General features: G+C 38.1%; 1 protein-coding gene across 1 annotated transcript in view; it reads right to left on the bottom strand.

Moving 5' to 3' along the window:
• SVEP1 (sushi, von Willebrand factor type A, EGF and pentraxin domain containing 1) overlaps window positions 1–27,847 on the bottom strand; it is a 207,484-nt gene that overhangs the window by 56,339 nt on the left and 123,298 nt on the right. The window contains exons 21-33 of the mRNA XM_003810882.7: window positions 27,153–27,249; window positions 25,481–25,594; window positions 21,184–21,297; window positions 19,958–20,159; window positions 16,796–16,953; window positions 15,733–15,934; window positions 13,445–13,620; window positions 6,294–6,418; window positions 5,158–5,281; window positions 4,249–4,419; window positions 2,360–2,533; window positions 1,813–1,932; window positions 173–349 (exon numbers count right to left, since the gene is read on the bottom strand). Coding sequence (XP_003810930.3) covers window positions 173–349; window positions 1,813–1,932; window positions 2,360–2,533; window positions 4,249–4,419; window positions 5,158–5,281; window positions 6,294–6,418; window positions 13,445–13,620; window positions 15,733–15,934; window positions 16,796–16,953; window positions 19,958–20,159; window positions 21,184–21,297; window positions 25,481–25,594; window positions 27,153–27,249 — 1,954 coding nt within the window. The remainder of the gene's footprint in view (window positions 1–172; window positions 350–1,812; window positions 1,933–2,359; window positions 2,534–4,248; window positions 4,420–5,157; window positions 5,282–6,293; window positions 6,419–13,444; window positions 13,621–15,732; window positions 15,935–16,795; window positions 16,954–19,957; window positions 20,160–21,183; window positions 21,298–25,480; window positions 25,595–27,152; window positions 27,250–27,847) is intronic.

Raw genomic sequence — 27,847 nt, 5'->3', positions numbered from 1 at the left:
TCTTTTTTTTTTTTTTTTTTTGGTGTGTGTGTGTGGGTTCATGTTTAAACATGAGCCTAATACCTCAGTTCAAATACAAAGAACATTGATACAACATAACACTTCATATATCTACGCCTTACCTTTCTAGGATTGCCAAATATAAGAAACATGGTAAATTTACTAAACATACCTTTACAATATGGTATTAGATGATTCCATTCTCCAGACGCCAAACATGTGATTTTGGTTACTCCCATCAACTGGTATCCTTCCTGACACGAAAATGTGACTTCGGCACCTACTGTATAAATCTCACCTGAGGAGTGGCCATTTTCCGGATTTCCTGGAGCCTTACATTTTATAGGTTCTAGAAACAGACAGTTTTGGTGGAATAATAAGTGCCTTTCACACAACCATGCAAAGTCTCACAGCAAAGAATTCCACTATAGTTAAGAAACCTGTTAAAATCGCAAGAGAAAACCTCGTGAAGGGAAATGCATGAGGGCCCAGAGACACACTGGACATTAGACCAGAACATACATTTAATAAGCATTTAAGCAATAATAGTTTGAAACAGCAATGCCTAACAACAATATACATAATTTTTCTGGCTGCAAAGGTAGGCGCTCATTGGGAAAGTAGTGGTGGTGCCAGAGAGTGGCTTAGAAGGGCATTAGCCTCTTTCATCTGTTCCCTCTTCATACCCAGTTTTTCAGAGCAATTGACTTGGTGTCAGGCTGATGGAAAGGCTGAATAAAGCAGATTCAGGAAAGTTTCCAGCCTCCCTTCCCAAATAGAGTATGGGCTCTGGGCTCTCCCTATCTACAGATTCAGGGTCGGTCTCCACTGCTATAATAGGAAGGAGAAAAGGCTAAAGCAAGGTTTGGGCCAGTGTTGAGCAAGAAAAGTGAATATAATACTTGAATTCTCAAAACAGGAGGATATATCGCATCAATCTTTTCAAAGGCCATTTGAGCTATATAAGTCAAGGAGTTTAAACAAATTCTTAAAGTAAATGCAATTATGAGCTGATTTTGAGGAAAACAGCCAGAGGTAAGCATAAAGATGTATGTCCAAAGATGCTTATTAAACTGTTTTCCATAGTGAATATCACCTAATATTAACATACAGAGAAAAGTTACTTATGGAAAATCCATAAAGTGAATTATAAAACAGGAATTAAAATCCTGCTCTCAAACTATTTTGTGACATCAAAAATGTGCCTGATAAAATATTACATGAAATAACTAAAATAAAGAACTGTTTATATGGTGTGTTCATATAGACATCTTATTGTTTTCCAGGAGTTACTCTTCACAACAAATGAAGAAATACAACAACGGGTTGAGAGATGATCTGGTATTATCAAAGCTATTTCAAAATATTGTAATGCAAGATGTCTTGGGGAGGCAAGATGTCTATTTTTTTTCAATGATATAATTTTATGTGACTGAGGCAGAGGAAAGATATTGATAGTGAAGATGTGATAAAGCATCTTCCTTGCTCTGACTGAGGCAGGGATGTCACTGATTATATTTCTATATCCACTCTATTATTCTTGTATTATGTAGACATTTCAACATTGTAGCATCATAGTTGGCTGTCAGTTTTGTTTCTGAGAAATTGGGAAGTTGGGGGAGGCACAATGCTACTTTAAAGCACTTTTAGTTGTTACTGATGTGTCTTTTGTAAGAACTTTTTCTTATCTGCCTACCTGTATGCCCTTTGAAGTTGAAACAATTATCTCACTTAGAAATAACATATACTTAAAATATGTACTTGAATAAAAGAATGGAATTAGGAACTTTTAGTTCTACATGTATTGGTTACCTGCACAGTTTTTCCCATCTCCTGTGTACGGTGGGACACATGAACATATGTAGGATCCATCTACGTTCAGGCAAGAAGCATGCTCACTACAATCTGATCCAACTGCACACTCATCGACATCTAAAATGAAGACAGCTTATAAATATTAAAGTTGATTCCTTTTCCGTATGTATCAAACATCTGTTTTTACTTTTAAATCATTACATATCACGTAATGCACAACACTTCATATATTTCTATAGAATTTAAATATAACAGTCATAATCACATTGCAGATATACAATAAAAGCTATTATTTCCCTAGTTTATAGGTGGGCAAGTATAAGACAGGGATATATAAATATAGTCTTAATATGGAGCCTGATAAAAATTTAAAACATTTCTGGCACCTCTACATACAGCTGCTTTGTCACTATGGCTTGGCCAGAGCTTACTGGGATGAGATAAAGTTAACAAAGCAATGCCTCAAGAACCTCAGGAATTTGGGATGACTGTCATCTACAGAGCTAGAATAATCTCACATAGTAGTTGCCAACATTTATCTCACCAAGGCAGGATGGTGAAATGCCGTTCCAGCTCCCATTATCTGTACAGAACATCCTTGAGTCACCCAATAGATAGTAGCCATTGTTGCACTGGTAGGTTACTGTGCTGCCAGCATAGAAGTCATCGGCTGAATGGAAGCCATTCTCCAAAGGAGGTGGCACCCCACAGCTAATGCCTGTAAGGTGACCAGGAAGAAGACAACGACATTAAGAGCAAAATACTCCAAGAACACTTTATTTGTATTAAACTAGCAGTTCAGTTAAGCATGACATTTTTACTGAATGCAAACATCAGACTGAGGGTGTCCTAGGGATAGCAGCAGCCTGAACCCTCAGCATCTAGCACATTGCCTGGCTCACAGTAGGCATGCAATTCATTTATTCAAAAAACATTTACCCACTAGACGCTGATAAAGTTTGGATATTTGTCCCTGCCCAAATCTCATGTTGAAATGTGATCCCCAATGTTGGAATTGGGGTCTTGTGGGAGGTGTTTGGGTCATAGGGGCAGATCCCTCATGGCTTGGTGCTGTCCTTGCAATAGTGAGTGAGTTCTCATGAGATCTGGTTAAGCGTGTGGCACCTCTCCCTCCACTGTCTCTCTTGCTCCTGCTCCTGTCATGTGATGTGCCTACTCTTGATGCCTTCTGCCATGAGTAAAATCTCCTTGAGGCCTCCCCAGAAGCTGAGCAGGTGCCAGCACCATGCTTCCTGTACAGCCGGCAGAACTGTGAGCCAATTAAATCTCCTTTCTTTATACATTACCTAGTCTCACGTATTTCTTTATAGCAATGCAAAATGGCCTAACACATAGACACTGTTCTAGGTGCTGGAGTTACAGCAGTGAGCCAAACAAACAAAATCCCTGCCTTATGGAGCTTATTATCTAGTGGGGTAGATAGGCAAAAAAAAAAAAAAAAAAAAAAAAAAAAAAAAAAAAACCAAAACGGTGAATATATCAGGTGGTAACAGGTGCTTATCTAAAATAGCAGTCTAGCCTCCACCTAACCCTCATTTTGTATTACTTTTTTTTTTTTTTAAGATAGGGTCTAGTTCTGTCACCTAAGCTGGAGTGCAGTGGTGCAATCTCAATTCACTGCAACCTCTGCCTGCCTCCTGGGCTCAGTGATCCTCCCATTTCAGCCTACTGAGTAGCTGGAATTACTGGCACACACCACTACGCCTGGCCAATTTTTGTATTTTTTGTGGAGATAGGGTTTCATCATGTGCCTAGGCTGGTCTTGAACTCTTGGGCTCAAGCGATCCGCCCGTCTTGGCCTCCCAAAGTGCTGGGATTACAAATGTGAGCCACCACACCTGGCCACACTTTGTATTTTCCTAGCCTCTTTTATTTTTCTTCACAGCTCTTGCTTCTAGCCCTTACCTTTATTATTTACTATAAATAAATATTATATTTACTTATTTTTCTGTCTCTCCTATTAGAATGTAAACTACATAAGAATAGGAGCTTTTTCCCCCGAACTGCTGCATCTCCAGGACCTAGATCAGTGCCTAGCACATAATAGGTACTTTAAAAGTTGCTGAATAAATGAATGAATGAATGCACTCGACTGAAGATGGCTCTCCCTGTTTTCCCCTCCAGCAATGACCCATCTATCTCTGGGCCTCTACCTGTAGGGTGTGTCTTTCCAACCCTTTCAGTTCCTTGCATCACCTTGGATGCATGCACAAATGGTCCCTTTGGATCCTAATCACCCATCTCCTTCATGATGCCCAGCACAGTTCATTAAACAAAGAAAAGGTTCAATGAATATTTGGTATATTTGCTACTGTGAAGTATTCACTCTTTGTCTAGCATTCCTGAAAAGAGTTCTTATGTTTTCAATATTTTTCAAAAGTCACTGAAACGGCTTCAAGAAAGGCAGCTCACGTTCACAGTGAGGAAGTGGTTGTGTCCACTGTCCTTGATTCAGACAGTACTGCACAGGGTTCCCGACCAGCTGGAAGCCTGGATCACAGAACAGATTGATTTTGGAACCTGGCTTTAAATCTTCAGATGCAGTTCTCAGATGAGGCACTGACCCTCCTAAGCGTGGGCAATCTGAGGGCAAAGAACACCGGTGCAGAGCTTGTCAGCGGCATAGTGGTAGCATCACCAAGTCAATGATTTCAAACTGTATTCTGTATCAGCATTTGAGAGCCACCTTACTGATGTGAAAACAAGTTAACATGTAACCAGATCACTGGCAAGCAAAATAACTAAAAAAAAGAAAAAAAAAAAGCATTTAAGTCAATAACTCTCCCTCTTGCAAAATATTTTAGGAATGTTAATGAAATGTTCTTGTAAGTTATCAAAAGTCATAAATTCTAGGACAGTCTAAGAAACTCATTTAAATAAATTTGATTTTATGATACAGTTTTGATCATTCAGTTTTAGTGTGCAGATTGCAACATCCATCGCTTTTCTCCCTGTGCTACCTGTTCCTAGATACCTTCTACAAATTATAGAACCAAAAGAATACCCCATCTCAAACAGGTGCATAGTATGTCGGTGGGCCTTGAAAAAAATAACCTCATCTCTTCTCTAATTTTCCTGATATTATTTTACTTTCATCCAAATTTCCTCCCTAATTATATTTTGTTATACAGAATATATTTTTGCATTAAAAAAACAAATCCTTTGGATAAAAATAGGGTAAATATGAATTACTAGTTACAAAAAGTAGATTGACAGTCACATACGATTGGACCGATAGAGAATTCTGAATTGTCTTCTTTTGCTAGACAGTCCCAGGGTGGTCAAGAGATAGTGGAGTCTATGAAAGAAGGAAATTCTCACCAGAACAAAATATGCTCTTAGAATCGATCTTCACTTTCCCCACAATTCCTGACAAGAAATCAGGCCATGCTAACACGTTTCCTTTACTGAGTTCCTCTGGGCAGGAGGTAGCCAATGACTTCACCTGAAAGTTTAATAACACTTTAGATAAGCCTTACTTGTTCCATTAAGATGGAGTTATTATACATTAATTTAGTCCTATTGAAAACATTCACAGATTTTTTAGAGATGGGGGTGGAGGGAAGCAGGTATGATTTCAGGGGCAGCAGGAGATTCTCTTCCGTTTCCCTCTCTCCCAGCTCTATCATTCCCTCTCCCAGCTACTTCTCCCACTAGACTCATTGTTGCCTGAAATTTTGGAATCCTACACCTAGAATTCCCTATGTAAAGCCATGTGGTTTGTTAAGGGGTTGTAGAGGCTCTCCCCTTCTTCATTCTATGTCTTTGACCTCTGACACAGAATTGAGGAAGCTGAGGCTTAGAGATTCTTAGAGGCTCAGCCTCTGTAATAATAAGAGCAAACATTTATTAAGCCTTTACTATGGGCCAAATAATACCACAAATGTATATGTAGTATTTTGTTCAATCTTGTCAAAACTCTGCTATGTAGTTCTATTTATCTTTTATAGATAAGAAAACTGAAACTCAGTGAGATGGAATAACATGTTCAAAATCATCACAGTGAGTTTGGGGTAAGACTGGGATTTGAACCCCAGCTGTTTGACTCTAGGCTGGTTTTAGCCACTAGGTCGTATGTTGCTCTCTATGGATGATCTTGTGCCAGCCTTAAATTTCTGCATCTTCAGTCAGAGGGATTTGAAGCATTATTCTTTATGATTTTCTCCTGCTGCTTTGGTGATATTCTTAAATTTTATTGGAGAACATTATTTTGCAAAATCTAAAATGTTTTCCAATAAAATTTAAGAATATTACCAAGAAACTAAAAAGGGTGTTCACTGAAAATTACTGTAACTTCTGCCTAACTTCATCTATAACCACAGCATCAAATGATACTGGTGATAAATTCTGATAACCAAGAGCTTACAATAAGTTATGTCATCATTAGGCTGTTCACATTTTTACTAGGTTTGTACCTTTGCATCTCATTACTGTCATACACTGAAAATGGAATTGACCTGCTGTGGAGACAGGACATAGTCCCAGAGGTTGAGCTGGCTTATGGAGCCCACAAAAGACTCAGCTGGGCTGAATCCCTCTCCTTTTTTGTCTTGCTCTTGCCCCAGAACTAACGCACCACCACCTAAGGAGAGAGAAAGAGAAAGAAAAGGAGGAAAACTGGCCTGATGGTCTGTTATTCCTAAAATATAAATTTAATGAAAGCATGACTAATACAAATAAATGAAAGAAAATTACTGAAAAGCAAAATTCTGTAAATTTACTGCAGGTTTTATCAATAAGAACAAATTCAATGTTTTATATAGCAACTTAAAAATAGACAGGATTTAGAATGTTGATTTATAAACCTGTAACTACAAAAACTGTATTCAATACATATATATGCATATAATATTTTATGTTGACAAATTAGGTGTTATTTTGCTTACTTTCTTGTAGAAAATCACCTCCATGGAAGTGACTGCTCTTTATCTTTCTTATTCCTTAAGCTACAATGATATAATTTCTATCGCCAAATCCAGGGAACTTTCTAAAGTTGCCAGGCATCTTGTAATTGCCAAATTCAATAAAAATTTCAGTATTCATCTCTGTGACTTCTCTGTATCAGCTGTTTCTGTTAAGCATTTCATCCTATTCAACTTGCCTTTCTGGGTGTGCTGGACAGTCTGTGTCTGCACTGCCAGAACTGCCCTCCACCCTTCTCCACTCAGCTTTGTGTCCCAACGGTTGTCCCCGTGAGCTGCATCACCCAGCTTCCTTGTCCCCTGTCTTCTCTTTGTTTCTGGCCAATGAAGAGCCAGCATGAGATAAGAAAAAGGGATGAGAGAGAACTTGAAACTCCTGTATCCCTTCCTGCCAGGCAACCAACTAGGAGTGGCTTTTTCTATTTCTGAAGAGATCAGGGGATTCTCTCCAGCACTACAGTTTCCTAAATTCTGGCAACAATGCCTAACCCTTGTCACTTCAGGCCCATCCCTTACAACCATCTGTTGTTGCTAGTCATATGTGTTTTACTGTCATATTTTGGTCTTCTTAACCATGCTTACACCTTTGAAAACAGCCCTTCGTTAAACTCACTTTAGTGATGCTACCTGTTTCCTGCCAGGAGCCTGACTTGATTACACTACGCTTGATTTCTATCAGAGCATTCTCTCCTGGTTTTCTTTGAACCTTTCTGCTCATTCTCAGTCTCCCTTCTCTGCCTGCCTCTTAGAAGTGATCCCAAGATTCTACCCCATGACTTTCTTCCTTTAACTACTCTTTTTTTTTTATTTCAATAGTTTTTGGGGAACGGGTGGTTTTGGGTTACATGGATAACTTCTTTAGTGGTGATTTCTGAGATTGTGATGCACCCATCACCTGAGCTGTGTAAACTGTACCCAATGTGTATTCTTTTATCCCTCACCCACTTCTCACCCTTCCCTCAAGTCCCCAAAGTCAACTACTCTTTCAATTTGATCTCCCTTGTTGGTCAATCTATGTCCAAAGATCCCTCCTTCATGATTTCCCAATCTACGTGTTTTTAAATTGTATTAATAATTTTAAAGTTAATACATGCACAGAAGAAAATTTTTAAAATAAATTATAAAGAACTCCTCTTACCTAGAAATAATTATTTAATAGTTTTTTTGTATTTCTTTCCAGTTTTTTTTAGTGTATGTGTATGTATGTGTGAGGTATTTTAAAACACGTAACTCAGTATCATACTATACAGAATGTTTGAATATTGTTGAAGATGTTGTGAGACCATCTTGGACGTGTTCTCATTTCATGAGTTTTAGTAGTTATGCTATTTTTTTTTTTTTTTTTTTTTTTTGAGACAGAGTCTTACTCCTTCACCCAGGCTAGAGTGCAGTGGTGCGATCTCAGCTCAACGCAACCTCTACCTCCCAGATTCAGGTGATTCTCACGCCTCAGCCTCCCAAATAGATAGCTGGGATTACAGGTATGCACCACCATATCCAGCTAATTTTTGTATTTTTAGGAGAGATGGGGTTTTGCCCACCCTCACCACGCATGTTGATCAGGCTGGTCTCCAACTCCTGGTCTCAAGTGATCCAGCCACCTCAGCCTCCCAAAGTACTGGGATTACAGATGTGAGCTACCACGCCTGGTCTAGCTATGCTATTTTAACACATGAATGGACAACAAAACATAATTTGCTTCATTAATTAAACGACCCCTTATTACTGGATGTTGGCCTTGTTTCTAAGTTTAATACTAAAATGACACTGAGATAAACCACTTTATTTATACATAATTATACATATGTTTGAATTATTGATTATTTCCATTAGATTGATTTCTGGTAGTTAAACTGATGGTCGCAGGCAAAGAATTTCTCTAAGGCTTTTGATACGAGTTTCTAAATTGTTTCCCAGAAAGACTGTATCAACTTACATACTTGCCAGTGCTCTATACACAGGTTTGCTATGCTGAATCCTAGCCAGTTTTATGGTGTCACTAAAAACAACTTTGCCAATTTGATATAAAGCAGTATCACACCTATATCTTTAGCTGTATTTTTGTGACTAGAAATTCAACATAGACCTTAAACTCAGTATGTCGAAAACCATATAAACAATCTTTTCCCCTCTCACCAACTCCTTTTCTTAGAATTCTTACTTTAGCTAACAGACTCTTCAATAAACTTGGTTACTCAAACTGAAGCCAGTCATTCACTGCTATGCACTGAACTGTGTCCCCGCCAAATTTATATGTTGAAGCCCTAACTCCCACCATGGTGATATTTAGAGATGGAGCCTTTGGGAGGTGATTGGATTTAGATGAGTTCATGAGGGTAGGGCCCACGTAATGGGACTAGTGCCTGCATAAGAAGAGACACCAGAAAGCTTGCTCTCTCTCTCCCTGCCATGTGAGGATACAGTGAGAAGGTGGCTGTCTACAAGCCAGGAAGGGGGCTCTCACCAGGAACCAACCATACTGCTACCCTGATCTCAGACTTCTAGCCTGCAGGACTACAAGAACATTAATTTCGGGTATTTTTATTTTTTTATTTTTGAGGCAGAGTGTCACTCTTATTGCCCAGGCTGGAGTGCAGTGGTGCAATCTTACCTCACTGCGACCTCTGCCTCCTGGGTTCAAGCAATTCTCCTGCCTCAGCCTCCTGAGTAGCTGGGATTACAAGCACCTGCCACCACGCCCGGCTAATTTTTTTTTTTGTATTTTTAGTAGAGACGGGGTTTCACCACATTGGCCAAGCTGGTCTTGAACTCCTGACCCCAGGTGATCCACTTGTCTCAGCGTCCCAAAGTGCTGGGACTACAGGTGTGAGCCACTGCGTCCGGCCAATGTTGGTTATTTAAGCCACTTTGTGTATGGTATTTCTTTATGGTAACCCAAGCAGACTAAGACAGCCACGAAGGGTGTCAATTGGAACTCTGCAATATTTATGGATTCTCAAACATCCTGGCCATCCTTATGCCTCTGGTCAGCAAGCTATTTCCTTAGGTGGTTACTGTAAGAGTTTCTTGGTTTTATTTTCCTGTTCCTTCAATCTACTTTTTACTCTTCCATCATTGTTTATATTTTAAAGATAAAAATGCTTTTTTTAACCAGAAAATAAATATACGTTCATTATGAAAATAACATAAAATGAAGTCAATAAAAATCACCTGTAATCGCACCACTTAGAGAAGAGATAGTTGAAAACAAGAACACACTAAATGAAATGAACACAAACCACTGCCCCACCTCACTTGATAATGCCATTTCCTTTTGAAATACCTTTAATGTCTGTTAATTCACTGAAGGAGAAAATGTGCATTTCTTGGGGAACATAAACAGGCTCATTACAGCCCAACACTATGTTATGTTTCAGCTTCTTTATCACGTCTTCCTTTTCTTCTCTTCTATATACACTATGCTACTACTTTGGGGATCAGCCAACCATTCTTCCTCACACAAACCCCATTCATGGCCCCCTGCCTCTGCACGCAGAGCTCCTTCTGTCTGAGCTGCCTTTCCCTGTTCTTCTGACTCATCCTTCAAGACACAGGCTGGTTAAATTCAGCAGATGTTTATGAAGCTACCAATAATGTGCTGTCGACAATACCAGGCACTGGACTTAGACAGATGAAAAAACATTTCTTCTTCTAAGAGATGATAATTCTAAGGGAAAATTCATGCATAAATACTTTCCCGATACAGTGTGGTTAATGCAGCAATGGAGGCATGCAGAGTCAAAGAAGAACTGAAAGAAAAAGCTCAGTGAGAAAGGGCTGGGCTCAGGGAAATCTTTCAGACCTGGATCTTGAGGATTAAGAGTTAATCTCATGCAGAAGGAAGATATAGAGAGTTTCTAGGCAAAGGAGTGGGTAGAATGCCAGAAAGAACTGTATAGCGTGATGTGTATGGTAGATACTGAGGGTGTCCATCCACATCCCCTGAGGTCCCCTCTTCCATTCTGAGTGCTACAGCTTCTAATGGTCCTACACCTGCTCCATCTATGGGCATGTATCAATAAGCTAATCTAAGTGGTGAAGGCAGAAGGGGCCATGAAAAGGGCACAGCCATAAATTAAAAGAGTTAGGCCATAGGAATGCAATTTGAGAGACTCATTTTAACTCGTCCGGAATTCTCTGTTTCTTCATTTCTAAAATAGTAGCATAACTACTCTATTAAACTCACATGATCATTGTGACAAAAATATTGTGTAAATTTTGTAAAAATATTTGGGTAATTAGGCATAAATGGTATTACAAGGAAGTTTCGGTTTTGGCACTGGCTTCCTGTTCAAGCATATTTTACAAAGAAGCAAAGGATGATAGACCACGTTTTAAATTTATCAAGAGTGATTTCATCAAAATTATCTTATTAGATATTGCCCTAGTATTATGAAATAATTATATGATTTTCAAAAGCAGCCTCTATATTAATCTCCCAATACTCCCATCTTACAACAACCTAATGTTTCTAGTTTGTCTGTGTTTCTCTTTCCTTCCCCTCCAAATTAATCTCCCCAATCCATTTCTTTATAAATCACCCTTGCTCCCTAAATTCATTAAACATCCTGAGCCTCCTTCTCTGCCCTCTCCTCATAACAAAATGCATGTGTCCTTGACTCTACAGCTCTGTCCTTTGGGTCTTCCATTTCTGGAACCTCAACACTCAGATGTTGCCTTACTGGCTGGATTGGCGCTTGGCAAATGCTCAGTGTGTGGATACACATCCAAGGATCTGTCTGTATGTTTCATTCCTCTCTTCAGTTATTCTGGGGTTTAAGGAAGAGTGGCTTTCTCTTTTATTTTTCATTTGTCCCAAGTTTCCCTCCCAGGAGAAGCATAATAAATGCTTCTTAGAGTTCAGTTATTAACTCTCAGTGCTGTCCCTGCACTGGGGAGTCCTTTTGTCCTCTGGTTGGAAACCTCTTTGTTGTTTAGGAATTTTCACATACACCCTATTACTTCTTTCTGCTCGTGCCCAGAACCACCTAAGCTGCCCTTCCTGCCATCTCCCCCAGCCATCTTAAAATGCTTCAGTAACTCCCTATTGATTTTAGGGTGAAAACCTCAATCCTTAACCTACACCACATGGCTTTACGTGATTTGGCCATGTCCGCCCTCTCTACCTGCATGCCTTGCCTTCCCTCTTTCAGCCTGCATTTCAGATACATCAATCTTTTTCTAGCGCTTTCAACAAGGCCCAGGCTCCTTCACTAAATTAGTGCCTGATCATCCTGGAGAGTTAGGGACATATCCACAAGCCTCGATGGACTCCCCATTCTACATCAGCTCCTTGGGTACAGGCTTTCATAGAATGATGTTCCTTTCCTCCATAGTGCTTGCCTCAGTGTGAAATTACACATCATTTAGTGTGATTATGTGATGAACACCTCACTCCCTGACCACAATAAAAGCATCTGGAGAGCAGGGACCACACGACTTTTGCCCACCATTGGGTTTCCAGTGCCTTGCATAGGTGCCTGGCTCTCCTAGTGAGTGCTTAGGACGTATTCTTTACATTCACAAGTAGATCAATTTTGGTTTGATCAGCATGGATCTTCAAAGTATTAAAGTGATACAATACATGGACAATAATTTCTTTCTTTTTTCTTATTTTTTTGAGACAGAGCCTCTCTCCATTGCCCAGGCTGGAGTGCAGTGGCATGATCTCGGCTCACGGCAATCTTCGCCTCCTGGGTTCAAGCGATTCTACTGCCTCAGCCTCCTGAGTAGCTGGAATTACAGGCATCTACCACCATGCCTGGCTAATTTTTCTGTGTGTTTTTAGTAGAGATAGGGTTTCACCATATTGTCCAGGGCGGTCTCCAACTCCTGACCTCGTGATCCACCCTCCTCAGCCTTCCAAAGTGCTGGGATTACAGGCGTGAGCCACCGCACCTGGCCAATAATTTCTAATAAATAAAATAAGTATTGTATTTGAGGCTTCGCAAGGGTCATCTCACCGCATTTTTATGAAGTTTAGTATTTTTGTGCTATATTTATTAGTATACGTATCCTAGTTTCATACAACTTACTTCTAGAATGTATTAGTCAGTTTCTAATACTTTAATTCATTTTTGTCTATTTAATTTTCCTTTAGTATACCTGAAACAAATGAGCAAAGTAAAAAATAATGTCATATGCATATACTTCTATAGATGTATCCAGATAGAACAAGCTTATTGCCATGTACAATGCTGAGAACCTGGGTCACCTAATGAAATTTAGTTTGCAATTCTTCAAACTAAAACTCCTGGGATATTTATTAAAAAGTATTTTTTAGAAGACAAGCCAAGATCTATTTGAAAAGGGCCATAAAAGATGGATAGCAGTGGTCCTGCTTATATACTGATTACAAAACAAAACAATCCTTAAAATAAACAAAAAATACCAGTAATTAATCTCCTTGGAAGACAGTTTAGCAACCAGCTGCTAGTTCAGCATGCTTCTTGGTAGTCTTAATGTAGATCTTCAAAGGCATTTCTCACACAGAGAGGCAAACAGCTTACTTAGGAAAAAAGCTTCTAATAACCCACAGTTAGGATAATCAGGGAGTAGGAAATGAGAGAGATAGCTGTTAATCTTTGTTTGAAACCAAGAACAACAATGCTAGCAAACCTGATGTCCATTTAAGCAGCATCACCTCTAGAGTCCAACAGAATTATACTCATTTTGTTAAAACATACCAGGTATGGGCAAACCAACAGAGAGGCCAGCACCACCGTCAGATAATTTCCCATCGATATAGACTTTCCAGATGCCATTGGCACTTGTCCAAGTGATTGCAATATGATGCCATCTGCCATCATTCACCGAGGGACAGTTTGTTATCTTTTCCCTGCCATTCACATAAAGAACCCAGCTGTAGAGAGAAAGATTCCAGGGAATGTAGTCATTAGCCATATGTTGCAATCCTTACTGTGGGGCATGTTACAATTTTTCTTCTTTTTCTTTTTTTGTGGGTAAAGTACTTTGTGTAAATCCATTACTCTTTTTTTTTCTCCATTTGGTCACATTTTGTAGAAGCAGATTTGATTTACTAATTATACTTTACTGTAGCTCACTGAAAATTGGTTTGTGTTTCTTAAACACTGAGGGGTAGGAAAAAGTCTTAGGATGAGCCAAGAGAAGTTGCTCCAATTTGAGAGAATTTACCAACTGGCTGTTTTGGAGAGAATGAGTCAAGAATGGAAAGGGTGAGAATTGTGTAAATGTCAAACTGACATCCTTCTTCCAGAATGTAAGTTTCTTAAGACCAAGAACAAATTTCAGATGTTTCATAGATACTTCATCAAACAAACAATTAGTCTGTTTGATGGTTGCTGCTATGGTTTGAATATTTGTGTGCTCTCAGAATTTATATATTGAAATGTAATCACCAATGTGATTAGGAGGCGGAGTCTTTGGGAAGTGATTAGGTCATGAAGGCTCTGAAGAGACCACTTGCACCTTCGCCATGTGAAGACAGAGTAAGAAGGTGCCATCTGTGGACAGGAAAGTAGGGCCTCCCCAGACACTAACTATGCTGGCACCTTGATCTTGAAGCCTCCAGAACTGTGAGAAATATATTTCTGTTCTTTACAAGCCACCAAGTCTATGCTATTTATTATAGCAGCCTGAATGGACTAAGACAGTTGCTCATGTAGTCATATGTCAGACAAAGTATGCTGATCCAAAGAAAAGAATAATTGAAACAACAAGGATGGCCAGCCAGAAGATGTTTCCAATAACTGTGTCATTCAGGGAAATGACAAAGCTAATAAGCAGTGTAAAGTAAAAAGTCTTCAAAATCAAATGGAGAAAAAGAAACAATTAGAGAAAGTTGATAATGGAGATAAAAATTCATTGACCACTTCTCCCAGCATCTTATCAGATCCTGTTTACAGATGTTTATGAAAAAATAATATTTTTGCAATATTAATGGTTTCCTTTCTGCATTTTTCCAGTTTCCTTATTCAAGGAGGTGACAAATTCTCTCTTTATATATATTTTGTCTCAAAGGAGGGTTTTTGCAAACTTCTTGGATTTTTGTTTTTGACAGATCAAGTACATTAAGAAGAATAGTATTTGAGGATGGGTGACTTCTACCAGAATAGTGAGATTCCCTTGGATTGGGGATAGAAAAAAAAGCTCAGTGGGTTTTGAACACCAACAACCTGCTCATAAGTAGGCCAACGATTTCAGTGGATCTGAGAGGAAAAGGCCATGTGGTGCACCGCAGAATCAACCACACTGAAGTTATGAACCTGAAGTTTTGCCAAGGATTTCACATGTTTAAAAAAGCAGTGGTTTTAAAGGGACCACAAATGCTGGGTCAGTGGACAGCTCAGTGATAAATAATGTGGACAGTTGGCCAACGATGGAAGTCCTGCTCAAGTCTGTGGCTCTTTGGCAAGACTCTGGGTACAACTAAGGTTGGCTCTCCTGACAACCCATGGCGATGGGGCCCTGGAGTTGGAATTAGTGCATTCTAAAAAAAATATGCACACTGAGTTTGTATACTGATTTGTATGCAATACACTTGTCTCCCAAGGTCAATGATGTCACTGAAATCCCTTAACTTTTAGAGATCCTATTATATAAAAGAAAGAGCATCAGTATTTGAGTCAGAGTTTGAGACTTAGCCCTGCTACTCCCAAGGTGTGAGATCTGGGGCAAGTCATTTAGACTTTCTGAAACTTTATTCCACTGTCTATAAGATGGGCACAGCTCCTCAGGTCATTGTGACTATCAGATGAAGTAATACATATGAAAAGACTTAGTAAACAGCAAAACACAATACATGTTTGAGGTATTATCACTAAAAATTTACCTTCTTACAGAACTTGTTCAGATGCTCCATTTGATTATTGACACCCTGCTGTTTTCTGGGAACACCTGACCCTCTACTTTCCCATTTCCCATCCTCAATGTCAGTTCTAATTCAGTTCCAAGATAAGGTCTTAAGCATAGCCTTCCCGACACTTCTGCTTACCCGTTATAATCAGTCAGGAGCAAGGTATTGTCGCTGCCGTTATCAACTGCATAGGAGATTGGTGTTCCATAGTTCATGTCGTCAGAGGATTTCATCCAGAAGGTACAGGTTAGAGCATGGAGAGATGGGAGCACGCCATCTAGCATGACATATCCATAGATGCCAGAAACTTCAAAATCCAGGTTAAAGCCTGTAGACTGTTCTGCAATGAATAAGAAAAGTGTGCAGACTGTGGCACTTGAAAGACATTTCCAATTGTCAGAGGAAGCAGTGCTATTGTCAAAGAAGCTCATTTCAGTGAATATGATTATCTAAGAAGCAGTTTCAAAATTAAATACATATTATTTACAAAATACATAGTGCATTCTTTTAAATAAAATAACCAGTGAGTATATAAGATAGGAAAAGCATTCAATAGTGAAAGGAAGCAGAGAAACAGGAAGTAGTTGGAAGGAGAGGTGAAATTGAAATGCTACTAAAGCCAGGAGATACTAAAGCATGTCTGTATGCTGATGAGAATGACTCAGTAGAGAGGAAGTAATTGATGTCACAGGAGAGAAGGAGGAGGTGCTGCAAGGGCAACATGCTGCCCTACTCAAGGCTCTGGCTTTTCCCTATTTCATAAGCAATTCAGCTCTGCCCCAAACCTGCACAGACCACTCAATAAAACAAGTCTTACAGCTAAAAGACTCCAGTCTCCTGAGAAAGTATTTAGATTTGATCTGCTGATTCTCAAACATGTCCATGGATTCTCACCTCTGAAGTCAAGCGGCTTATCAAAGTATCATTTCTATTATAAATAAGTAGAACATGAAGAGTTCTACTAAATTCAATTTTCTCTATTTCCCCCCTAAATTTTTAAGCTTTAATTTCATCATCTGTGCCACTGAAGATAATAGTAGTAGTACCTAGTTTGTTGGATGGCTGTGAAGATTAAATGAGTACAAAGTGCTTGGCATAGTTTTTGGCCTACGGGCACTGCTTGGTGCAGGCAAAATTGGTATTATTGTTATTATATTACTATTGTTAGTATTGTTATTAATAACACTGAGTTGATACATACCTGTTTCACACCTTTTGCCTGAAAATCCTGGCTGACATTTACAACTGTATGAATTTAATTCATCCACACAGGTGGCCTGATTTCTACATGGGTTAGACTGACATTCATTGATGTTCAATTCACAGTGTGATCCTGTGAAGCCAGCTGCACACAGGCATCTGAAAGAAAACAAAATGTTGTAACAATTAGAACAGTTGTAGGAAGTCTCCCATTTATGATAATCTTATCTTGAAAGACTTTGAAAATCGAAATGCTGGAACACATTTTCTACACCAAAACAGTGCTTTAATTGCAGGTTACTTTTTCCAGTTCACTTGATTAAATCTATGTAAGACAAGATGTATTAGAAATGTGCAGTAGCAAAAATAAAGTAGAAAGTAGTTCTGGTACAGGTGAAATATAATTCATACATTGTGGTTTCTCTCCTCATAGGAGTTCTCAGAAAAATATGAAAAGTTCAAATGCTGTTCTAAAGGCTTTTATATGTTAAGCCAATTTTCATAACAATGAGGTAATACTAGTATTATTCCCATTTTACAGATAAGCTAAACTGTGGTTCAGAAAGATTAAAGAATTTACCCAAGTTCTATTGCTACCAAGTGGTGGAGTGGGGTTTTGAATCAACCTATACCCTTTTTCTTAATCAGGATGCTATATAGTTTCTGTGCTATGCAACAAACCATTTTAAACTCAACAGAATGGAAAGTATATCTGGTAATGTCAAATGTTGACAAGAGTGTCATAAAATAGGAAGTCCCATATAGTGAGTAAGACTACAATTTGGCAATGTCATGAGAAGTTGAGAGTTTGTGTTCCCAGAGCCCTATAAATCCATTTCTTGTTTTCTGCTCTAGGAGATAATTGCACAAGGTGCACAGGGACCCATATAACAAATGTTCATAGCAGGATCATTCTAAATGTCTATGGAGAGGAGAATGAGAAAATGAATGATGGTGTAGTTAATTCCATCATGTAATGGAATACTAAGGAGCAATTGAAATGAACAAACCAAAGCCAAATGTAACCTCCTTGATAATACTTGAAAATATCATGCTGAGCGGAAAATAAAACCGAATTGCAAAAAGAATATGTATGTTATGATACCACTTATGTAACATGTAACTTATATACTGTTTATAGAAGTCATATATGTAGCAAAATATAAAACCTGAATAAGAAAGACATATTCAGACTGCAGGACGGTGATTACTGCTGGGGGAAGAAAGTGAATGTGTGTGTGTGTATGTGCGCGTGTGTGTGTGTGCGCGCACTCGCGCGTGTGTGTATGCATGTGTCTATGTTGGAGGGAATCCAGCCCTACCTTTAAAACTTACGTCTTTAAAACAGAAGATGTGAATCAAATATGGCAAAATACTAAGGTTTGATAATCACAGTGATCAGTACATGACTTTTATTATTGTAATTTTCCGTGTGACTGAAATATTTTGTAATTTAAAAGGACTGGTCCAATAAATGCGAGTTAATGTTATTGTTACTAGCATGTCATACGAAGACCTCTTTGATATTGACCTAACAGTGACTAACAGGAATAACTGGTGTTTGGGGGATGTAAACAAAATCTCAGTTGGAATTGAGGGATCTTTACTGGGTCTCTGCATTTGATGGTAAATCTATTTTGACTATAATTTCACTCACCTTTATCCTCCTGTGTTTGGTGTCATTACAACACTATCATATCCTCATCTATGAAATAGATTCACTTTGTCAACAACCTATGTTCCTTCTGAATTGGGAGCGTGTACCTTCACCTTTCTTCTAGTTAGGATTTAGACAACTTTGGTATTCATCAATCGTTTTAAACCCAGGAAAGAGTTTAGAACTCTTGTTGTTCATCTGGAAATTTCTCATTGTCTACAGTTATGTACTATATGCCCGAAAATGTCAAACACCCATGAGAAAGCGATGCTACATGATAAGACCTCATTTCCACATTGTAGGTGAAAGTCTCATTGGCAGAGTTGCCTTCTTATTTCTTCTGGATAGCGCCTTGGCTGTTTGTGGGAGGATGGTAATGGAAGGGGGCTGAACTAGAAGAAAGGGGATTGGGAAATGTTGCAATTGGGCTAGATCTTTTTTTTCTTTTTGGTTTTTACTTTTGCAAACTTATAAAACCAGCAGCATCTTGAGGACAATACAGTTTTCTAAAATTTTGCAAGCAAGAGAAATCTGTCTTGTATACTACAGATGTGCTGTCTTCTGTACTTCCCTGCAAAGAGTGGGGGATGGAATGGGATAGTCTTGATAATGACAACAGGAGAGGGTTGTTTTTCAAACTGTATTCTACTGACACCTAAGAGCTACCTCAGGGAGACATAGTCTTTCTGCCCCTCAAATACTACTATTTTCAGCCACAAAAGCTTAGCTTTGATTATTTTACTTTTTTACATTCATGTTAGATTTCTTTTGAACCAAAGATTACTAAACTAAAAAAAAAAAGTTTGAAAATCATGGACATAGAATAAAGATGAGCACTATCACAGTATGATTGCAGATTCCATTTTGATTTTATCTGGTGTAAAAACTTTAGCTAAAGCACAGGTGGATCATCTGAGGCCAGGAGTTCAAGACCAGCCTGGCCAACATGGTGAAACCCCGTCTCTACTAAAAATACAAAAGTTAGCCAGGCGTGGTGGCAGGCACCTGTAATCCCAGCTACTTGGGAGGTTGAGGCAGGAGAATCGCTTGAACCCGGGAGAAAGAGGTTACAGTGAGCCGAGATCGTGCTATTGCACTCCAGCCTGGGCGACAAGAGCAAAATTCCATCTCAGAAAATAAAAAAATAAAAATAAATAAATAATTAAAATATGGGCTTTGTCTAGTACTACTGTATTTGCTTCTGAGTAATTATATTTCATCTTTTATGACTTCCCAAGCATAGAACGTTAGTTCCCAAACATGGCTGTGCATCAGAATCATGGGGAAACTTAAGCCATAACAGGTTGCCTATTTTAAAATGATAGGCTCTACTTCAGGCTTAGTGAAGCAGAAATGGTGGTGGGAATATTCAACTGTAGCCTATCCTCGGGCCAGCATTTGAGAATGACTGACTTGAGACTCAAAGCAATGCTCCATAAAGGCTGCATTATCACTGAATAGTTTAAAAAATAAAAACAGTGAAAAGAATCAGACTTAGCCTTTTACCTGAAGCTATTGGCACCGTCTTTACAGGTAGCTCCATTTTTGCATGGCTGACTGAGACACTCATCGACGTTCTTTCCACATCGGGTACCCGAAAATCCAGGTGGGCATTTGCACAAGAATCCCCCAACCTGGTCTTCACAGACTGCATTATTTAAGCATGGGTTTGACTGGCATTCATTGACTTCTGTTTCACAATGCAGGCCTGAGGATGGAGAAGGAAGAGAAACAGCCCAAATGATTAACTCCCTGGGAACACTGTAACTAAAGTGTTGACTCCCTGGAGGATGCTGCTTCTAGAGGATTGGAATGGAGGCTGTGGAGCCCATCAAACTGGTTTGAGATCCATTCTGTAATGGGCTCTGGCTTTTGTAAGTCATTTTTTTGTGGACTCTGAGTTTTTGATAATCTGTTTTTTGTTTTTTTTTTTGAGACAGAGTCTTGCTCTCTCTCCCAGTCTGGAGTACAGTGGCGCGATCTCGGCTCACTGCAACTTTCACCTCCTAGGTTCAAGCGATTCTCCTGCCTCAGCCTCCTGAGCAGCTGAGACTACAGGCACCCACCACCACACCTGGCTAATTTTTGTATTTTTTTTAGTAGAGACAGGGTTTCACCATGTTGGCCGAGGTGGTCTTGAAATCCTGAGCTCAAGTAATCCACCTGCCTCGGCCTCCCAAAATGCTGGGATTACAGGCATGAACCACCATGCCCAGCCGATAATCTGCTTTTTTAAATCTTACTTTTTGTTGAAATTAAGTTTGGTAATAGACATCTAATTGAGATAATGTTAAGAAATAAAGCTAGTAAATTCCATTCAAAACTTGCCTGTTTCTTTGATCTTGCCTTTTTCCTTCACTGGACACTTTCTTGGATTTACTCTTTAGAAATTAAGCATACACTTTTAAACCATATTATTGTACATCTGTTTGCAATATGATATTACATGATTTGTCTCCAGTTCCTTCTTGAAAGTTTGCCTTTACACACACACACCACATACACAAATTATTTTTTGCTGAACCATTTGAGAGTAAATTGCAGACCTGCATGCCCTTTTACCCCAAACCCCTCAGTGTGTATTTCCTCAAAAAATGAGGACTTTCTCTTACATAATCACCATACAGTAATAAAATCCAAAAATTCACATTAATATATATGTTAAGAAATGTACTAATTTGTGGTGGTTTACAAGATTTTAAGACAACATAGGAAGACTGGAAACATCTTACCTACAAATCCTTTCACACATGTGCAACGATAGCCAGCCACACCATCAACACAGATTCCTTTATTTAAACAAGGACTGGAGCTACACTCATTTATATTTTCTTCACACCGCTGACCTGCAAAGAATCATTCATCTTTGAGCTGGAGAAAACTTGACAGGACTTTAAGACCAATAGTTTCCAAGCAAGTTGTTCAGGCATTGGAATAGGGAAATTGGAAATCATGGCTAACATGTTTGTGACAAACATGTTGAAATAAAATGTTTCTTCTATTCTGTGAACTGCAAAATTTTTCTAGCAAGAAACCTAACATATTCAGCATGCAATGGAAAATGATAACCACGAATATCTGACCATATTTTTTTTAGTGAAAAAGATGTATGATTTTGTTTTAAATTTTTTCTCCTTATTTGTTTGCTAGTTGTTCTCTTTTTGAGTTTATTCCCTTTAGAGTTAAGTGGTAACAGTTACAGCATTACAGTTACAAAGTTGGCAAAAATTATGGGAGAAATATATTGAATGAAGAAAATAACTCATTTTCTTCTGCAAATTAGGGAAACACAGCCAAATTTCTGTGCAGCTGTCCCATGTTTTGTGTGAACATAATTTGGGAACAACTAATGTTATTCATAGCCTTTATTTTACACATCTAGAAACAGTCCAAAGAAGTCTGTGACATTGCCAAGGACAGGCACAGAAATGAGCCTAGAACCATAAATCTTCATGTTCAAGAAAAGACGTACAAAGACTCGTTGGGTTGAAGAGTTCAGGATGCTTAAATTTATAACTCATGACATTATGTAACACATATCTAATAATTTATGTACCTTGACATTAAAATATGCTAAAAGGAAATTTCATAATAAAAGTTGTTTTTTGAGAACAGTAAATCTAACATAAAATCTACACTTTCATACAGACCATTATGAACACTTGTTTTTTCACAGTAAATCCACAAAATAAATTTAATGTCTAATAAATAAAATACATAATACATTTCACATCTAGTAAATGTATATTTATTTTATTTAGAAACTTGGTTCTACTTTTCTCATAGTATGTGTCTGCCATTCTTGTCACAAGTTTTTACTATGATTCAACACCAGGTGTCGCTAATATGAGATTTGGAATTTTAAATAAAGAATTGTAGGATACAGGTGCATAATTTTAATACTGTCTACGGAAATGCAACCATAGGCAGACGGTGGAGAGGAAAGAGCATGAGAAAGAAAATGGAAACCAGGCAAGCAATCTGGATGTGGTTCCAGCTGTTGAATACACACCCTTGGTTAGGGGTGATGAGTCTGCTGGTCTGCAGTTGGTCTCACAGCATGTGGGCCTCTTAGAATATAAGCTGAGAGAAATTTGTTTCAAGATATGTGTGATGTGGCCCCTAAATGCAAGCCACACGCTTTGGTGTTCATAAGACAAAAATGATTTCTTCTGTTGTTGAGGTAAAATAGGCATATTTCTAAACAGCATGCCTGTCCACTATAATTGATAGAGTATGCTATCACTTTATCAAGTGCAATATCAAGTCCACTCTACTTGATGGCTTATTTTAAGGATTTTCAAGGGCAACTTTGACTATTTAAAATGTCTCCCTATATATAAACTTTCAAATTACACTTCCAGATGAAATGCAATTTTACTGTATAAACTCAATATATCTTTTCATAAGCCTGGGACTACCAGTGTTGCATGGATGTGAAATAGAGAAAATATATGAGTTGTTCCAAATGATTACTACTGTAAGTTATGTTAAACATTTTTATGTCTTTATGGAAGTTGTTTTTAGATACACAATAAAATTATTAGAATCTGGTTCCTTTGAAATGTTATCAGGATTTTACTAAACTTTTTAAAATATAGAAAATTATATACCCACACGTATTAAAATATATAATCAGATATCTTTTTAGTATAATAATGATGAGTTAGGTACAATGCTGGATGATTTAGATGATCTCAGTACTCTCCATAATAATATTATGCGGTCATTACTATTTATAAAGTAGTAAATCCTAGTCTATTTTATTAGAATATATCATCAATATTATAATAATTATAATGTGGGTTAACAAGGGAATTGAGAATAAGATCACTGTTTCTGAACTATTTTTGTGAGAAGGTGCTGGAAGCTGCGACTCTTAAGATATACACTTAGAGAAATCTCCTAACTGCTGTCCAGAGTGGCTGAACTAATTTACATTCCTAAAAAAGTATATAAGTGATCCATGTTTTTCTATAACTTGCCAGCATGTGTTATTTTTTGACTCTTTAATAATAGCCATTCTGGCCAGGGGCGGTGGCTCAGGCCTGTAATCCCAGCACTTTGGGAGGCTGGAGTGGGTGGATCACTTGAGGTCAGGAGTTCAAGACCAGCCTGACCAATATGGTGAAACCCCATCTCTACTAAAAATACAAAAAATTAGCCGGGCATGGTGGCATGTGCCTGTAGTCTCAGCTACTTGGGAGGCTAAGACAGGAGAATTGTTTGAACTTGGGAGGCAGAGGTTGTAGTGAGCTGAGATCATGCCACTGCACTCCAGCCTGGGCGACACAGCGAGACTCCATCTCAAAAAATACAAAAATTAAAAAAAAAAAAGCCATTCTGACTGGTGTGAGATGGTATCTCATTGTCGTTTTGATTGGCCTTTTCTGATGATTAGCGATGATGAGCTTTTTTTCATGTTTGTTGGTTGCTTATGTGTCTTCTTAGAGAAGTGTCTGTTCATGTCCTTTGCCCACTATTTAATGAGGTTATTTGTATTTTGCTTGTTGATTTGTTTAAGCTCCTTATAGATTCTGAATACTAGGCCTTTGTCAGATGCATAGTTTTCAAATATTTTCTCCCATTCTGTAGGTTTTCTGTTTACTCCATTGATGCTTTCTTTTGCAGTGCAGAAGCTCTTCGATTTAATTAGATCCCACTTGTTAATTTTTGTTTTTGTTGCAATTGCTTTTGGGGACTCAGCCATACATCCTTTGCCAAGGCCGATGTCAAGAAGGGTATTCCCTAGGTTTTCTTCTAGGATTTTTATAGTTTGAAGTTTTACATTTAAATCTTTCATCCAAGTTAAATTTTGTATATGGTGAAAGGCTGGGGTTCAGTTTCATTCTTCTGCATATGGTTGGCCAGTAATCCCAGCAATCCCATTACTGGGTATACATCCAAAGGAAAATAAATTGTTCTACCAAAAAGACACATGCACTTGTAAGTTCATCCCAGTGCTATTTACAATAGCAAAGACACGGAATACACCTAGGTGCCCATCAATGGTGGATTAGATAAAGAAAATGTGGTACTTATACATCATCGAATATTATGTAGTCATAAAAACTCCACAAAATCATGTCGTTTGCAGCAACATGGATGCAGCTGCAGGCCATTATTCTAAGTGAATTAAAGCAGGAACAGAAAGCCAAATACTGCATGTTCTCACTTAAAGTGGGAGCTAAACATTGAGTACACATGGAATAAAAATAGGAACAATAGATGCTGGATACTATTAGAGGGGAGAAGAAAGGCAGTGTGGGCTGCAAAACTACCTATTAGGTACTATTCTCACTACCTGGGTGATGGAATTATCTGTACTCCAAACCTCAGCATCATGCAATATATCCATGTAACAAACCTGCACTTGTACTCTCTGAATTTAAAATAAAAGTTGAAATTATTTAAGTTATAAATAAAGACAAAGATTTTGAATGCTAAAAAATAAGATAACACTTAAATATGTATTTATTTAAGTTAAAAGGAGAGGCATAGTGGTCCATAACAATTTCAAGGATACATGCGCCTGAAGTCCACAGTTAGTAATAATTATACACACACACATTCACACACACACACATGAACATCCACAGAAATTGGCATACACACTTCATAAATTCAGTAAAATACTAGTAAAAAGCTTGGGGATGACCTTGTATTTGTAATAGGTTTTACATATTTTCTGTCATTTCCTCACCTCCATTTTTACTAATGAAGAAACAGGTTCAGTGAAGTTAAATGTCTTGTTCAAGGTCACACATCTAGCTGGCAAAGATGGGAACACGCCTGCTTGTTTTATAAAGCAATTACATACTGCCATATTGATATCTTGTTCTCCTTACATAACCAGAAAAGGACAAGAACACTTTCCCAATGCAAATAAGTAATATTAGAAAATATGCTTCTTCAATATGTTTATAATTTCTATAAATGTATCTTTGACACATTCCAAATTTATCTCAGTGATGAAATGTTAATGATTCAAAGATTTATATTGTTGAAAACAGGAGACCTTCCCCTTACCTGTGTAACCTGATGGGCACTCACAAATGAATTCCCCAACTAGGTCTTTACAAACTCCATTGTTGAGGCAAGGCAGTGGGCTGCACTCATCGATGTCTGTTTCACACTTTAAGCCTACAATGTAAACCAAATGCTGAGGGACAATCCAAGGATGGGATTAACCGAAATAGAACTATGATCATTTAAAGGTAATTATCTCAATAATCAGAATTTTTAAATGGGTAGTCGTAAAGAAAAGGGTAATATTCATTAAGTGCTACCATCTATTAAGTATTTAATGAAGGTAATACATCTTTCTAAACAAATTTAAGATATTCTTATAAAGATACATAGAAGATAGCAAAAGATCCCAAATTAGAAGTGGGGTAGGAGCACTTGGAAGCATAAAATGGAGCCAGGAATTATGCTAATTTCAAAGTGAAAGTTACAATATCATCTGCACTTGCTACCAAGGTCACCTGGCTTAGGGGTGGAGGTGGGGCTAAAGCCTGCCAGATCACAGCTCACATGCCAGGTGTCCCAGAGTGGCTGCATCTTCCCACAGGGTGCACACAGGCTTTCTATGGGCTAGCTGTGCTGGAAACCCATATTCTTTCTCAGGGTCCTCCTCACTAGCATCAGCATTACCTGGGAATGCAATAAAAATACAAATTCTCAGGCTGTACTCCAGACCTACTGAATTAGAAATTCTGGGGCTGGAGTCCAGCAATCTGTGTTTTTAACAAGCCTTCCAGATGATTCTGATGCACACGATTGTTTGAGAACCACTGTCCTATATTATACCCTTTCTCAACCACCACTCATTTACAGAATTCCCAAACAAGATCCTTTATTTCTTATGGAACGTCAAGGTAAATATTTTTATAAAAATTCACAGAGACACACATGCACACAACACGAGCCAGCTATAATAAATATGATGCCAATATTCTAGATAGATCTTGGCTATACTTTGTTTTTTGACTTTCCTTTTGCTTATTTTGTGGTGAATTCCTTTACTTAAATACCACTTCTCATGAAAAACTTTCAAGTTGGTTGTATAACATTGAAAAAAAACTGTCTAGAAGAAAATGATTATTTTAAATTAATTGCAATTTTAAGGTATAGTTCATTTCCCCTCAAAAATTATGTTTCTGGACTTAAGTCAAATGTGAACCAAACTGTTAAAAACCCCCATAATTCATACATAATTCCTACATAATAAAGCCCAAAGCCAAATTGTTTTCTAAGCACAGCTTCCAGAAAGATAGAAACAAAGCATAGCTATTCATAAGAACTTCTATTAGTGTGTAGCAAATCAGAGAAGCTGCCAGTTCATTTAAAAATGTTTATACTGGACAATCTGTTCTATGTTGAGTATCATGCATATAATTTTTGATAGAATGAAACTTTGAACATGACCCCTGTATTTCAATTTAAATTGTGGGTTATGACAAAGACTCATAGGGAAGATGAGTCTTTATTCTTTATCCAAAATAGGCAAAGAAAACTGTCATTTGTGAAGTATGTATAATTTTTTCACCTATTGTTTATCTTGTTCAACAAATTTTGGCACATTTACATGGCCTAATGTATCTTATCAGATATAGTTAATGTACTAAAGTTTGATACTGCAAGTCATAATGATTTCATATAAAATATATTAAAATCTACATTCCTCTTGGTTATTTACCTGTATATCCAAGTGGACAGAGACAAACATAACCACGCCCAAGTTGCTGGCAGTTTCCACTATTGTGGCAAGGGTTAAAGAAGCATTCATGGAAAACCTACCAGTAGCATAAAAAAATCAATCAGAGACAAAGCACTCAAAGCAGTCCTGATTAGAGTCAGGTTTGCAACATTAGACAGCTCGTTCCTGTTTCCAGGTAAGTTCACTCAAGCTAGGTGGGTTGCTGCCTGAATAACACTGGTGCCTGCCATATAGGGGAGCAAATGATATATATCATTCTTGGGTGATGTTCTGGTAAACCTAAGGAGTGTTTCTAAATGTTGGCTGCATGCTAGAATACAATTGATATTTTGAAGGCATACTAAGGTCAGGGCGTCAACCCAGATCAGCTAAATCAGAATCTCTGGGAGTGAAGTCTGTACATTACTGTCTTAAAAACTTGGCCAGGATTCTAATACGCCTCCATGTGACAGCCACTGCTTTAGGGGATCCTACAAATTCCTATGTCCACTAGGCTCAGTTTGAAATATGATTTATAGAGTCCTAACAAGTCATTATGTTTGGACTAGGCTGTAGGAAGTTGTAATCAGAAAAATATCCCCATTATCCATGAAAATACTAAAAGGCAAGGAATTCATGACATTGGACAAGGTGAGTTCAGAGTAATGACTGAATCTATTAAAGTAACCAAGACT

Source organism: Pan paniscus, chromosome 11, assembly GCF_029289425.2.
Source record: "Pan paniscus chromosome 11, NHGRI_mPanPan1-v2.0_pri, whole genome shotgun sequence".
NCBI classification, from domain to species: domain Eukaryota; kingdom Metazoa; phylum Chordata; class Mammalia; order Primates; family Hominidae; genus Pan; species Pan paniscus.
This window is presented reverse-complemented; position numbering and strand designations above follow the sequence as displayed.